This window comes from Sinocyclocheilus grahami, unplaced genomic scaffold (genome assembly GCF_001515645.1).
Source record: "Sinocyclocheilus grahami isolate Dianchi unplaced genomic scaffold, SAMN03320097.WGS_v1.1 scaffold810.1, whole genome shotgun sequence".
Classification (NCBI taxonomy): domain Eukaryota; kingdom Metazoa; phylum Chordata; class Actinopteri; order Cypriniformes; family Cyprinidae; genus Sinocyclocheilus; species Sinocyclocheilus grahami.
In genome coordinates this window covers 131,893-148,503 of record NW_015505989.1, presented here as the reverse complement: position 1 = coordinate 148,503, position 16,611 = coordinate 131,893, and the positions used below count along the sequence as shown (strand labels likewise).

At 36.4% G+C, this 16,611-nt stretch overlaps 1 protein-coding gene across 1 annotated transcript in view; it reads right to left on the bottom strand.

The window, feature by feature from the left end:
• Positions 1 to 1,245: 1,245 nt before the first annotated feature.
• Positions 1,246 to 16,611, bottom strand: part of LOC107562166 (PDZ and LIM domain protein 4) — a 42,782-nt gene continuing 27,416 nt past the window's right edge. The window contains exons 4-7 of the mRNA XM_016246751.1: positions 14,440 to 14,639; positions 12,850 to 13,013; positions 6,455 to 6,608; positions 1,246 to 2,525 (exon numbers count right to left, since the gene is read on the bottom strand). Of these exons, the coding sequence (XP_016102237.1) occupies positions 2,321 to 2,525; positions 6,455 to 6,608; positions 12,850 to 13,013; positions 14,440 to 14,639 (723 nt within the window). The 3' untranslated portion in view covers positions 1,246 to 2,320. The remainder of the gene's footprint in view (positions 2,526 to 6,454; positions 6,609 to 12,849; positions 13,014 to 14,439; positions 14,640 to 16,611) is intronic.

The following is a 16,611-nucleotide window of genomic DNA, read 5'->3' as shown; positions in this document are numbered from 1 at the left end:
TAGGTCTACATGGTCATCTGCCTCAGAAAATCCTGAAATCAGTACAAGGGATTTACACTATAAAGCACTTTTAGACTGTTTATTGCATCGAACCATGAAAGTTTCTCTTTTTAGCAGTTGTAGTTAAAGCAACTATCGCTACTGCAATTCAAATGAAGCGGTTATGTAGCTATTCCTGTATTAAGTTTGAGTGAATATTTGAGGCCTGTACTTTTCCATCACGTTTGAAAGGGAATTAGATCTCTCCGTCACAGAGGAGCACTGAAAGGATTTCATCTGTTACTCAGCCTGATGTGATTCCAAAGTTTGCATGGCTTTCTTCCGTGGAACTGTTTAGTAAAGGGGTGTCCAAACCTCCAATGGGAGGGCCACTATCCTGCGGCGTTTGGCTCCTGTCCTAATTAAACACACCTGAATTAGCTAATCAAGGTCTTCATGTGAGAACCAGCGATGCTTGATGCAATGTGTCTTGATGTGTCATATTTAAAGATTAAAGATATTTGAGAGCTATGGCAGAGGAAACGCGTTTTTCCATTCCAATGCGCTACCATTGTTTTCTATGTAAACACACTCTAGATGGACGTGTTTGCTGTTTTTCAAAGTGTTGATTTTTTGGCAAATTGTATGGAAACCATTGGGGTTCAATTTCACCCCCATTACAAATAACTGAGCGGTAACCAAAATTTGTTCAGCGTTTCCATCTGCGTGTCGAAACTTTGCATGCACATTCATGACTGTAAATGAGAAACAATCACAAAACTTCGAGAAGAAATAAATAGTTAAACTAGTCTGATTCTCACACAGTGTTATTGTATGGCTTCACAGAACTCTGACTGCGGCACACAAGTCATATGGACTATTTTTATAATACTTTCATGCTGCTTTTTAGTAGCTTAACTGCATCTGGCCAGCATGAGCATTATTCCTTTGTGTTCCACAGAAGAAAGTCAGAAGGGCTTGGAATGACATAATATTCCATTAAAATGACTATAAGTACCTGTTTTCAGTTTTCGCTTTTCAGTTCAGATGTCATTATGTTGAAAAAATGATCTGTTAGCATTCAAATTATTTACAGAAGGTTCTGAGTACAACAACTTAGTAATGTGTTACACGTTTCTAAAACCCACACAATATATCATTCATAAGAAACTAGAAAAACAAACATTTCTCATTTTTTACAGAATTTACAAAAGCCTCGCAACTTAACGAAAAGACAAAAAAAAAAGCATATCTACTATACTATTCTGGTTTCGTTTTACATGAAGTCATGCAAACGATCAAAATAAATCTAGTTTAAATCACATACTGTACGCAAATATGCAAACGCAGTCAGAATCGCTTGGCCGACGCATTTCAACCATGTGGAGCTATTGTACATAACGTGTGTTTTTGCATTACTGTGGCGGTAACGAACATCAGTACTCAAGGGGGAGTGATAGAGTTATCTGGAAACGTCTGCGCCATTAAACCATTTTTTTTTCAGCTAGCTAGATTTGTGACAGAAAACATGCTGAATAGATAAAAGATGGTGGTATGTGTGGCCTCATTTAGCAATATTCTCTTCAAATGGTTGTTTTACCAGGAAGATAGCAGATGTGAACGAGAAAACTGTCCGAAGAGTTTCTTCTAAGAATGCAAATGCATATTTGTGACAGAAATTGTGTTCGGACTGATTTAGAAAAGCCATTACGTGTCAGATTACATTCATATACAACACGGATACAGCATAATTTTGCTCAGAGCCAATCAAATGCAGTTTTCCATTCCTACAGTCTCTTTTTCTTTAGTTTACGGCAAAGATGAAGCTAGGTTTAGTGATGGAAGCTAGAAAAAACCCCACACGTCTTGGCTTCTTAGCTAAAGAATAAACACCGTCCCAAATGTTCTGAATAAATGAATACCATTTCCATTTTCCACATGGCTTGAGACATTCTTCCTGGCCTTTTTGAGCAGATCAGTTCACCACAGCTTTCAGAAAAATTAATTGTTGGTGTGCCACTGGAATTTAGGTGAACAGATGTTCTTCTGGAACATGTTGTTTTGTCTATTCTGTTATCTTGCGTTTCAAACTCTCTTCTTAAAGCTACACTAGAATTGCTCTGTACGAATGTTAGGAAGGCTGTCTAACCTAGGAATGAGTGCTGCTCGATTTCAGTATTTGTTAAACTACAGAATGTGAGTCCAGGATAAAGTTGAGCAGGGACTGAAAAAGAAGTTTCAGTTTGTTATTCTCATTTTCCACTTCACCAAGCTGAATCCTCAAGGAAAACCTGTGTGTGTGTGTGTGTGTGTTTGGGTTTATGTGTGTGTGTGTGTGTGCTTAGACCAGTTCCACTTTGGAGTTGGGATACACTGCCACCACGTCATATCCCTCCGGAGGCTGCACACGGGCCTTGGCGTGCGTCTCGCAATACAGATTCTCATCGATGAAGAAGTATCCTCTCTGCTTTAGATTCAGCCCACAGTCATCACACACGAAGCAGTCGGGGTGATAGAGCTTGTCTCTGGCCTTCACGATGGTTCCCCTGCGTTATAAGACAGTTCTTAAATGTCATTTATTGTACCTTACTCTTCTGGGATTTTATTGTCAATGGCAGATAATAGTGTACAAAAGCACAAATCTTATAAGGAGACACTTTTAAGGACTTTAATATTCATGTTTATAAATAAATGTTTCATTCAAATTTCAACACAATTTGGACCATCCAACTATATTTTCCTTACAAACTTTTCAACTATATTTTCAATGTAAAAAGGTTCTTTCTAAGAAATAAAATGATATATTATGTGAACAATGTTCACTTGTTCAATTTGATTGCTATGGTGAACTTAAAAAATACCGTGCATCCTCTCGGTTAGTATTTAATTATACATTGGGCCAACTTATTAAAAAAAAATCTAATTTGTTACTGCCAAATGTATTAAGTTTTCTCAAATTATATTGGTTTTGGTTTAAACCATAAATTTTGATTTCAAAAATTTTAATCAAACATATTTCTTTTTCAAAAACTTCCAAAAAACACAAACAGGCCATACATAATATATTTTCTTTAGACACAAGAGATATATTTTTGTCCTTAATTTCACCATGAACAAACGCAGAATTAGCTATAATATGATACGAAAGTAGAGCTTTCACTTAAGATAAAATGAAAACATTGTGATAGTCAATGTTTTATTTAATTTAGTTTACATAGTATAAATAAAGACTGCTCAAACAACCTTAAAGTTTACTGTGATTTCGTTTTAAAATGTACATCTTATTTTTTGTCATGCATTAACAACAACAACCTGGTTTCTTTTCATATTTTTCTATGAGGAAGTGTTATTTCTTTTATCTTTTTTTTTTTTTAACTACACCTAATATATCTTTAAAGCACTATTTGTTTATTTCACAGGTTTGCACTCTATCTGCCATGTGCCTTGTGCTACTTTATCTGTTCTTACATTTTCTGTATTTATTTGTATTTTTACGTTCTACTGTTAGTGTTATCTGTATGCACCATAGACTGTATAAAAACATACGTCCATGTTTTTTTTACAGTTTATTGTGCATACAGATAACACTAAACACTAATGATAGAATGTAAAAATACAAATAAATACATAAAATTTCCATTAGAAAAGTGTCCGTGACGTCACCCGTAGCTTTCCGAAGAGCGTTTTTGAAGCTCAAAAGTGGGCGGAGCCGGCCGTCGCCATCTTGGCAGCGTGTCACTCCCGGATAATCGAAAATGGGCAAAGAGGCGGGAGCAGGTTGCTGAAGCCACGCCCACCAAGCTCGACGGTGGTGACAGCAGCGGCAATCCACCTGTCACTCAAGTGGCCACGCCCTTAATTATGCAGAACTTTAAGGCTTAATATAATTTAAACGGATGAGTTATAAAAAAATTCACTCCCCTCACAGTTGTCATGAAGGGCAAAATTAGCTATATAGACCAAAATCATTTTTTGAACCAGGCTGTAAATGGGCATTTTAACATGGGGAGCCTATGGGATTGACTCCCTTTTGCAGCCAGCCGCTAGCTGCCAGTTGATGAATTACAGTTTAAGTCACTTCCTTGTTGGCTTCACTAGAGAGAGCGGGAGGTTGCCGCTTGGTATGCACCAAGGGTCTGAGAGTAACGCAATTTCAATTCTCTGCATGTGCAGTACATGCGGCAGAACTGACATTAAAGCAGACTTTGACTTGGACTTGTTTGCTTTTAGAGAAACTGAACAAAACTGGTTTAAACCAGAAAACTAATCCAATACTACAGACTTCTATGGATAGACTTGTTTAAAAAAGGCTGTGTGATAATATGGCTTTCTAAAGCAGGATTGGCCAGATAACGTTTGATCAGTAACAGAGTAAACTGTAAATTCCTGGCTATTCTTACTCGACCTAGATATAAAACAGAAACAGAAAGCTACTGTTCTGGACAAATGTCTGTTATGTGACCCTGACGGCTGATTGGATCCATATCACTAACCCAGCTCACAGGGAAAGTACAAGGTTCTCCCGCACATTATGAACACATGTTCCTGCAGTAACATTAATGGAACATTTGTTCAGTTATCTGGTCTTTAATGATGTTCTTAAAATGTCAGCACAAAAACATTATTTATACATTATTCATGGAACATTTCTGAAATGTTTTAGTTGGATGTTCGTCAAGCATTTTTTAAATGTTACAACTTGTTTTAGAATGTTTAGAGAACATTCAAAAGTAACATTCCCATAATGTTGCAAAATATCAAATGGTATGCACCAAGGGTCTGAGAGTAACGCAATTTCAATTCTCTGCATGTGCAGTACATGCGGCAGAACTGACATTAAAGCAGACTTTGACTTGGACTTGTTTGCTTTTAGAGAAACTGAACAAAACTGGTTTAAACCAGAAAACTAATCCAATACTACAGACTTCTATGGATAGACTTGTTTAAAAAAGGCTGTATGATAATATGGCTTTCTAAAGCAGGATTGGCCAGATAACGTTTGATCAGTAACAGAGTAAACTGTAAATTCCTGGCTATTCTTACTCGACCTAGATATAAAACAGAAACAGAAAGCTACTGTTCTGGACAAATGTCTGTTATGTGACCCTGACGGCTGATTGGATCCATATCACTAACCCAGCTCACAGGGAAAGTACAAGGTTCTCCCGCACATTATGAACACATGTTCCTGCAGTAACATTAATGGAACATTTGTTCAGTTATCTGGTCTTTAATGATGTTCTTAAAATGTCAGCACAAAAACATTATTTATACATTATTCATGGAACATTTCTGAAATGTTTTAGTTGGATGTTCGTCAAGCATTTTTTTAAATGTTACTACTTGTTTTAGAATGTTTAGAGAACATTCAAAAGTAACATTCCCATAATGTTGCAAAATATCAAATGTAATGTTCCCTTAATGTTCACATAAACGTTTCTAAAACATTTGAAAATCTGGACATTTTGTACGTTCAGAGAACATTCAGAAAGAATGTTTTTATAACTTTTTTGTTAGCTGGGGATCAACTTTCTATAATTAATCTCAATGAACAGTTCCATATTTGGAGGCTATAATATCTGTCAACAGCATTTACAAGGAACCCATTGTTTCACTCTTCTGTGGAACTTCCTTATCATATGACCTCCTCATTTTTAATAGAAACTGTGGGAAAATGCCAACAGTGGTAGAGTGACTTACAGTAATATCTGGATCACCTGTGCAGCGAGAGGAACACATGCTGCGGCAGGTCTAATCATTTAAAGGATTAGTTCACTTCCAGAATAAAAATTTCCTGATAATTTTCTCACCCCCATGTCATCCAAGATGTTCATGTCTCTCTGTCGCAAAGAAATTAAGGTTTTTGAGGAAAACATTCAAGGATTTGTCTCCATATAATGGACTTCAATGGTTGCCAATGGGCAAATCACAGTTTCAGTGCAGCTTCAAAGAGCTCTACACGATCCCAGCCGAGGAATGAGGGTCTTATCTAGCGAAACCATCTATCATTTTCTTAAAAAAAAATAAAAATGTATATTCTCTAGCGATAAGACTCTTATTCCTCGGCTGGGATCGTGTAGAGCTCTTTGAAGCTGCACTGAAACTGCGATTTGGACCTTCAGCCCGTTGGTCCCCATTGAAGTCCATTATATGGAGAAAAATCCTGGAATGTTTTCCTCAAAAACCTTAATTTCTTTGCATCTGAAGAAAGAAAGACATGAACATCTTGGATGACATGGGGGTGAGTAAATTATCATGACATTTTTATTCTGGAAGTGAACTAATCCTTTAACAATTACACACTCTATGAACGTGCCACTATTGTCCGCCTCTGTGTTCAAAGATATGGAAACAAACACATTTTGGCATCCAAAGTCACTTGTTATGTCAGTACTATCAATCGTCTTTCTTAATGTTCAATCGTCTTTCTTAATATATTTAAACAAACTGATAAGAAGCACAACATCACACTTACACAATGCTGTTTGCGCAGCGTGTGCACTGCGGCAGCTTCTGTAAGCCGGGGATTGGTGCAAGAGGAGCTGTTATGGGGCTGCCCAGCTTTGGCACGGGGGATTTGACAGGGGAACGCAAGCCTCTGACACCATGCCTGTCCATGGGTGAGATCCCTGGAAGGAAAATAATCTCAAGTTAAGGGCACAGAATATTATATGCAGGGATGCACAAAAGTGGCTGCACATGCGTGACCAAAATAAAAAATGTGCTGGGTAAATAAGTTCAGACCGCTCATTTGCATACTGACATGTTTGACAGCTGTTAATGCACAATTAGCGTTAAGATTGACTGACTGTAATACTGTATAAAATTTCCATTTGAAATCAAAGCATAAATGTAGGCTACTTCATGTGCTGACACTTCATTCATTAACGCGCTTCACTCGGCAGCGCTGAAACCATACTTACTTGCCAGCAACCTGCAAAAATAAAAGCTTGCTGATTTTAAGTTTGAAAATGATGAAACTTCATAAAAAAAAAGAACATGTAAATATTAGCATTGTATTTTTAAAGTGTAGCCTGCTGTAAAATAACTGTATTTTTATTCATTACTCACTTTTTATTTTAAAATATAATAGTAATATCAGACTGCATTTATTGTTTTGTTTATTATTTTATGAAAAAGGGCAATAATATTATTACTTCTATTAATAATTATTTTATTTTTTATAGTTATATTTAACGGGTCACACCAAACCAAACCTCCAGGTGGTCTCATGAGAACCAGACTGAAAAACGTATGTGCATCCCTGCTTATATATTCATATACAGTAAGTAATCAACTATTCATAGGATCAGAGACTTGCTGATTTTAAGTTTGAAAATGATGAAACTTCATAAAAAAAAAAGAACATGTAAATATTAGCATTGTATTTTTAAAGTGTAGCCTGCTGTAAAATAACTGTATTTTTATTCATTACTCACTTTTTATTTTAAAATATAATAGTAATATCAGACTGCATTTATTGTTTTGTTTATTATTTTATGAAAAAGGGCAATAATATTATTACTTCTATTAATAATTATTTTATTTTTTATAGTTATATTTAACGGGTCACACCAAACCAAACCTCCAGGTGGTCTCATGAGAACCAGACTGAAAAACGTATGTGCATCCCTGCTTATATATTCATATACAGTAAGTAATCAACTATTCATAGGATCAGAGAATGGAAAAAGCCGTTTGTTGTAGTTCTTGGAAAGTGTCTTCTGTTTTGAGTGGACTTTGTAACCTTGCAGATCTTTATTTATTCTCAAACAGCAACATTACACACTAAGGTTGAAAAAGTGAAAAAGCATAATAGGACCCCTTTAAAGAAGTCGCAGATGGTATGAATTCCAATTTTTGAACAAAATTCAAGTGATAATTCAAACCCTCAAATTCAATTTAATTTCCTCATTATGGGGCAGCATACAATTGAAGGAAATATGAACAGTGTTTAATATTTCATTTTCATAATCAATCCAGTAAAACACTGTCCTAATTAAAAAAAATAACTAAACACTCAACTGATGAACCACTGATGATTCAAACAACAAAGCAAATGCAAACATCATGCTATGACAGGCACGTCAATCAACACCTATGTGCGGATCTTATGGACAGTTTGGCTGCAATTTGGCTTAGTAGTCATGGGTATTTTAACAGTTGTTTTGAATGGATGTCAGTGGTTTTAACAGCTTAAAGGATCAACAGTCTCTCGGCTAATCTTCAACATGTTTGCCATTAAATAATCTAGTTTACACCGAAAAAAATAGCTGTTTTATATGAAAAAATTTGATCATATGCCACTTCTTATTTATTTGGTATCCGCAAACAGTGGTTGAGTGTCGCACAACTCTGAGAGCAATTTAATGATGTCAAGGCTGTAATGCGATTGGTTATCAGGCCACAAGTTGACTGTTATGCTTTCTTCAATGACAGTGCTGTGGAGGTTGTGCGATACGTTAAAACACGGGTGAGAAGGGGGATATTTAAACGAGACTATCTTCATAGAAATGTACAAATACAGTGTAATTCATATAAAGCGAACAGTAAAAATATTCCGGTGTCATTCACTTTCTGTTATTTTATCTGTATAAAAATAGTCCGTTATGCCAGCGCCAATAGCCTCAAGGGCAGCGCGCCAACATTTAGCACTGTTGCGCTTCGGGCGTCACAAGTTCGAGTGCCAGCTCATGGACCTTTCCCAATCCCAATCCCGTCCCCCACACTCCCTCCGCTTCCTGTCTATATATACTGTCCTATCACAATAAAAAGCAAAAAAAAGTCTGTTATGCTGTTTGATATGGTATCTGTTTTCATATTATTTTAATTCATGATCATAATCATAAACACACCGATTTGTAGAGCAAACAGTTTTACCATTTACTGCACTTTGTTTTTTCCCCCTAGTTTTTTACCTATAGCGGATAATGATTTGTAAGTCTCACACATTCAAAGAAAATGATTACTGGACTACCAAAGTTAACTGTTGCTCCTCCTTTCTCCTAAATCTCTCCACTAACTTTGCTTCTCCACTGCGTGTATTAAATGACAGTTTTGGGGGGTAACGCATTACAAGTAATTTTTTTCCAAGTAACTTGTAAAGTAATGCATTATTTTTAATTTCCAAGAAAATATCTCACTTTTTCAAATAAGTTATGCCAGTTACTTTCTTTTCCCATGTATCGACAGACAGCTCTCCTGTCCTCATGATGAGAGAAATCAGGAGTGAGTGCAGAGGCGTTGTGTGCGCTGTGTGAACATGATGCTACTGTAGTTGAGATACATGTAGTTGTAAGATACTGTAGTTGTAAATGAGAACATGCATTTATTCACCTCACTTGCACAAAAACAGATTCACTATTGCTCAAAATCAATAAAAACAGTGAAATGCAAACTCAGAATACGACGAAAACCTGCAATAATTAAATATGTTAAAAAACACAAATATCCTTTATGTATTTAATCCCATTTTATTAACCAGTGTCTTTACATTTGCCAAAAATATAACTTTTTTATATTAAAAACAAACAAGCAAACCCAGACCAAATGAGAAAAAGTAATGCAAAAGATACGCAAAAGTAATCTAACACATTACTTTCCATAAAACGTAACTAAGTAATGTAATTAGTTACTTTTTTAGGAAGTACCGCAATATTGTAATGCATTACTTTTAAAAGTAACTTTCCCCAACACTGTCCCCAGTTATGCTGTTCCATTAATTCATATACAAATTCGCTCTTCAGATAACATTCTTGAAAAATTCTAATTTCTGTGTGAACTATTGCTTTGAAAAGTGAGAAACAACTCAAAATGTGTGCTCAGCAGCTGTCCCTGGAACAAGAGATGGCCGGAAATGAATGTCCTTCACACTTCAGTCCCAGGTCAGATACTATTCTCCGTGCAGACGTAGCTGAAAATCGTGGGTGTGTGTTAGCTTCAGGGCACGGCTGGGGCCAAGTATGGAGTACAGCTGCCAATGCCTCCTCCTATCTTCTCCGTTTCAAGCCAAGCTTAGAACAAGGACTGGCGTAGCATGAGCTCAGTGGAGAAAACCACCCTGCTGCTGGATGAGGAAACATCCGAGAAAAAATGACAGATACATGATACAATGGTGCCTGCCTCCGTCATCCGACTGCTGCTGTGCCAAAGTGAGATCATTAACTCTTATTCCCAAGGACTGCTGGGACAGGTTACAACTCCAAACCTGTCAACGAACACCACTAATTACACTCTTAAACACTTGATCTCTGAGCCCTGTGGCTCTACAGGGCTTTAATTCAACATGCGAGAAATGGCAAAAGTGTAAGTATAGCGCGGTCTAGAAGTCTCTCTATGGGATTTGGCTTAGACTAAACATATTTTTGGGCTTAAATGACACAAAGCACAGCGTTTTGGGGGGCTTTTTAGCCTGCAAGAAACTAGAGAGCGATCTGGCCCAAAAATGCAGTGCATTTACTGAACACATTTTTAAGTAGCATGACAATTTTAAAATAGTGTAGCATTTTTAGTAACAAGCAAACTGATGTATTGTGATAAAACACTGTATCACAGTTTTGTTATTTTGCCCCTTTGTGTTTATGTATCAGATAAATAAAACTGTGGTTGCAAAAATAAACAATGTTATTGGATTGTTATACATTTCAAAAGATATTTCTCCTTAAGCAGATTTAATGTAGTTACTTTTTGTTACCAAACTTTGTAAAAAAAAAAAGAAGAGTAGCTTGACTGTAAACTGCAGCTTGTCATGAAACAAGCGACTCAAAACCAGCCGCAACAGTACATTTTGTTGGAGGTTTTATTTCTGTTTCTGCAGCATTGATCACTGTTCAGACTCAATGGTCCAAAAACCTGCCCCACGTAAATATATATTAAACATAAAAAGCCACATTTACTACATTTTACTAAATTTACTAAAGTACTAAAGTAAATTAGCTTGAGACCCATTAAAACGCAGATGGGAGTGTAAAGTTCTGCAGGTGCATTTACTGACAATGCTCAAATTAACACAGATGCAGCCAGATTCCATAATGACCAACGCAAACTACCAACAGCAGCGCAATCAAGCAGAGCTAGGGCTGGACGATATGGCCAAAATTTATATCACGATATATTTCTTCATTTCGGTCGATACGATATAATTCCGATATCGATATGAACACTATTAAAAAAGCCTCATAAAAACGGCCAAGAACGGCCACAACAGATGTCTGTACTTACAAACTTAAGAAAAATTAATTTGCCAACTCTATGAAACCTCCTATAAAACTATATAATATTTTAGGAAAAAAATGGGGCAAATAAATAAATGTTCACCTTTTATTGGTATTTAGCTTTCATACAAACAAGAAATGTGAAATCACCGTCAAATAAATCTCAGACTCTCCTTATTAATATTAATATATTTAACTTCAAACTATAGGCTAACATACCAGTCAAAAGTTTTTGAACAGTAAGATTTTTTATGTTTTTTAAAGAATTCTCTTCTGCTCACCAAGCCTGCATTTATTTGATCCAAAATACAGCAAAAACGGTAACATTTTGAAATATTTTTACTATTTTAAATAACTGTTTTCTATTTGAAAATATAATTTATTCCTGTGATTTCAAAGCAGAGCTTTAGCATCATTACTCCAGTCACATGATCCTTCAGAAATCATTCTAATATTCTGATTTGCTCAAAAAACATTTATTATTATGATGTTGAAAACAGCCGAGTAGAATTTTTTCAGGTTTCTTTGATGAATAGAAAGTTCAGAAGAACAGCGTTTATCTGAAATAGAAATCTTTTGTAACATTATAAATGTCTTTATCAGCACTTTTGATCAATTTAAAACATCCTTGCTAAATTAAAGTAATAATTTCTATAATATAAATGTTAAAAAGAGCTTTTGAATGGTCGTATGGGAAACACTGGTAATGTATATCGAAATATCGGAAATGTGTTTAAAAATCATATCACCGTTAAAAAAATGATATTGCGATACATATTGATATTGAATTATTGCCCAGCCCTAAGCAGAGCTGATGGTAATCAGGTGCAGGTAATCTATTAACAACACAGGCACAAAATGGGTAAATACATGCTTTTTTGGAGTGTTGAATAATGGTGCAAATACCAGTAAACTGACTGCCGCAAATCACCTTGCATGCATTTAAATCCTCTCCTCCCATAAATGTTGTGTCTCAAAGGGAAACTCCTACAAATGCATACGCAATACGGTCAGCTGCAAAGTGCACACTTTTACATCGCTAATGTATTACTGCGCATCAGTTTTAGTAAAAACTGCCAGTAGTTTTTTAACACCAAAAGAGGTATTGCGCCGGTGCAAACTGCCAGTAAATCTGGACCCAAATGTTCTAACTGGCTGTTACTGTGCCATGTTGGGCAACATTTTCACTTTCAATATGGATGGACAAATTGCAAAGACTATTTACAATGAAAAGCAGATATACAGTGCTTAACATTGCAAGCAACTCATCATTCAGTCAGTTTGAGATTTCATTTAAGGCCCACACTTTAGAGTGACACAGCAGCAAATAATGGAAAATCTAATTTTGTTGGGTCTTTTGCATTAACAGGTTTCTGTTTACTATGATCAGACCCCCCCCCAAAAAAAGGATTTATTCCAAATAAGCTGCAAAAACTTGGATCCAAAATCCTTGTATGACATTCCTTCTGTTTATTAATGTTTGAATATTTGGAAAAAAAAATGTTTTACGTGAAAAGTGGACAGCCAAAATAGAAAAACAGAAGTTATTTAGACTTAAAGGTACAACTGATAAAATCATAGGACCGGTATTAACATATTACTGGCAATTAACAATTTCAACATACATTCTGAGAGAGAAATAAAAAGTAAAACTGACCCCCATCCTCAGCTTCCAGGATTCCCTGCAGGTATTTAAAGGAGCCAGATTGTTTGGGAGCTGACACAGGTTCCTCATATTCCTGAAGCATCCTGTAGACATCTGACTGTGTGTCGAAACCGTTGTGGTCGCCTGATGAATTCACTGGCAGTTCAGGGCTGAAACTGAGAGGAAAACACATCCAGATCTCTTTCTCTTCCAGAAACATCTGCTATTGCCATATGTTTTCATACTGAGCTAAACACTTTTTCAGTGCATCAAGTTAATTATAAAAGCTGAAGGAATGTAAGCCAATGTAAGTGCTTAGAAATCAATCAAAACACATTTGTTAAAAATCTACCAGTCAAAAGTTTGAACATAGTAAAGCTGCATAGTAAAGCCGACCTCGTACGTCATCCGTCTGGAACTGCTTCCGGTCACAACAGTGAGTGCAAGCTACATTAAAGTGATTATTACGTTTTGAATATGGATATTTTTCTTACAAAAACGCATCGATTCGCTACAGGAGGCCTTTGTTCACCCCCCGGAGTCGTGTCAGACACTTTTTTTATGGATGGGCACTTTTTATTTCACTTCTTTTGGATTGATGCATGCAACACCAGCTGAGTGCCATTAAACAGCTTGAAAGATCAAAGACAATTTTTTATAAAACTCCGACTGGATTCTTCTGAAAGAAGAAAGTCATATACACTTAAGATGACTTGAGGGTGAGTAATTTATGGGCTAATTTTCATTTTTGGGTGAACTAACCCTTTAACCTAAATCACAGCAGCGTCCATCTGTGAAGGATGTAGGCTGCCAAACACACACAACTGTTAGCCAATCATAGCAGTGGCCGTTTACTTCCGAGTCTACAATTAGCCACACCTATTCAAACAGAGCGTTCTGATGAGGGGGTCAAAACAGGACAGAAAATAGCCTATCACTTCTAGATTATGATGTTTTTTTATGTAAAAATCTTGCTACCATTAGAAGTGGACCTCGGAGAACAATACAAAATAATAAATAAAGGGCACTTCATGGCCCCTTTAAGTACAGGAGGATTTCATAAACAATGGATTTGTCATCTTCAGAATAAACAACGGGTTTTACAAGCAACCAAATGCTTCCCGATCACCCATATCTATCATACAAATACTCTAGTGCTTCAGAAAACTCAAGGGTGTTTTGCAAATATCAGTGCAGCAGATGTTCCCTGAAGACTCTTCACTCACAATCCAGTTCTAGCAGGAACTCGTTTTTACATAACAATAGGCATGAAGAGCTGTAATATCTTTAAGTCTGAAGTGTTTATTGTTGTGAAGTGCTCTGAGTGAAGACAGGACCTGCACTGTACATTTCCAATGTGGGAAAGATGCTCAAAATTGCTTCCTTGATAAATCACTGTTTCTCACAGCCTTGTGAGGATCATAAATATCAGTTTCTGGCCGTTGCAATAGCAGTGTGGTTTGTGTTGGCTAGAAGTTTGCAGTGTACAGTTAATGTGAAATCAGAACTGACCTAATTTACCTTACGTGTCTCGTCTAATTGTTATTCCAAAAAAAAAAACGTTATTCCTGTGCATGTGTGAATAGCTGTAAAATGGCACACCTGTGGGGGGAGCCCAGGTTGAGGCCAGCCATTTGCTTCGGTAGGGCACCATTTCCGTTATTTTGTGAATACAGGCCAGCTGGATTGTTGTAGGTAGGTCTGGAGTTGCCGTTATTGTAGGGCACACCCCCTGTGATGGGACTCATGGGGGACGGACTCTTGGGAATGGGGCTATAGCCACTGCTGATTGGTCGAAAGGTCTGTGGAAAAAAAAGTGATTTTAATTCAAAAAAATTCCAGAGCACCAATTTTTACTAAAAGCTTATACCGTTTGAATTTTAGGTAGCCTATGTAATGATGCACCCTGAGCCGGTTGAAAATTGATTAAAATATGTGACGATTGAAGTCGGTTGAGATGTAAAACAAATCGCGATACAGTTAGGAGTGGGGGTTTATATGAATGTACTGTATCTCTAAGTAAACTGACTGTCTTCAGAAAACTTCACCTTGTCTCTGTATAATGCATATTAAAGTAGTGTTTATAAGCGCAGCTGTAACCTAGGAAACGCTGTATCGCTGCTGTTCCATAAGCGCCACATGCTGTCAGAGAGTGAGCTTGGGTCTCATTCAGTTTGCCTGCTTTTATGTAGTTTTATGTAGCATAATTTCACAAAGCTAAAGTCAGACCTTTTTTTGTCTGTACAAGGTCCATTTTCTGCTGGAAAATGTGGACATGTTGATATTGAAATTTTTTTTAAAGAAAAATCCAAGCTAGGAAAGAGCATAAAACCTATGTTTATATGAACACATGAATCACCTCGTAGCAGATCTATACGGGTGGAGCTGGGGAAGGTGGAGGGTTTCAGAAGCAAGCTGCACTGCTATGGCAAGCACTATCATATATTTAAATGTTGAGCAGCGAGCTCATTGGCTACGATACAGGAGCTAACCAATCAGCTGTGCCATGTGATGATGTCATTAGGTCAGATTAAGTGAGACCTATCGGACTGCGCCATCTAGAGTTTCATGCCAAAACTCTGTATTTATCATATGTGTAATACATTCTAGGACATGCACCTGACGAGCATATGCCATGCACATGTACATCCATCCTAAAGTACATACACAGATTGTTTAGAGTCAACTGTTTAGAGTCAATTCCAAAATGCATGGCTTATCCTACTGTGCTTTACAAAAAATAAGAGTATTTGAGTTTGGAACAAGACAAAGGTGAATAAATAATGACAGAATTCTATCTTCTAGATTCAATTTTTTTTATTTGGTAAATAAACAATCCCAAGAGTCAAGCTGTGGCATCTAAGCAGTACTCCGTCTTTCAGCTCCACAGCAGGGGGCAGAAAGATTCGTCTGCAAACCACATTTTCATCTCTTTCAGAAAGAGGTTCTGTTTTCTGTTGGCAATGAAAAACATCTCACATCCCTCTGTATTACGGTACAAAATGTTCCAAGGGCAACAAGTCAGTATGAAGATTGCATTTCTCATTTTGAGTGGACAGAAGCCAGCTGTTCTCAGTCGCTCATTTTAAACAATGTGTGAGACTATTTCTATGCAGTAATATGAATGATTTAGTAGGTTCATATGCATTTTATCATGTTATTCGTTCCCTTGAGGGCCACTTACAATGTTAAAACCAGAATTTTTTGCCACTGTATCTTTGTCCTCACTGAATATGAAATAAGATTTTAGTTTTAGTTTCAACATCGTCATCCAGCTTCTGTGCAAAAATGCATGGCAGGTTTACAAAACAATCCATGTGGCGCTTGAACGTAAAGATCAGACTGAAATTATCAGAAAGATGCAGAGGTTCTTGCAGGCCATCTCAAAAATGGTAGTTAGTTTTTTTAATGTCCACAAAGTGGAAATTTGTCTTGCTCTTTTTTTGTATTGAGGAGAAATAACTGAGTTACAATATGCTGTAATAGTACATCAAGCTCTTTTATCGTAGAAGACTGTAAAAACTGGTGTCAGAAAACTTGCTCTAATGAAAATATTACAATTTCCAAGAGGAGAAACTCTGTACAGCAGCAACATTTAAAGGTTCTGATACTTTCACTGAATGAAAGTTATTTTTGCATTTGACAATTCTGATCTTTGCTTAAGTTTTATACCTTTAAATAAATATTCAGAGCATACAGAAACATATATATATATATATATATATATATATATATATATATATATATATATATATATATATATATATATACACA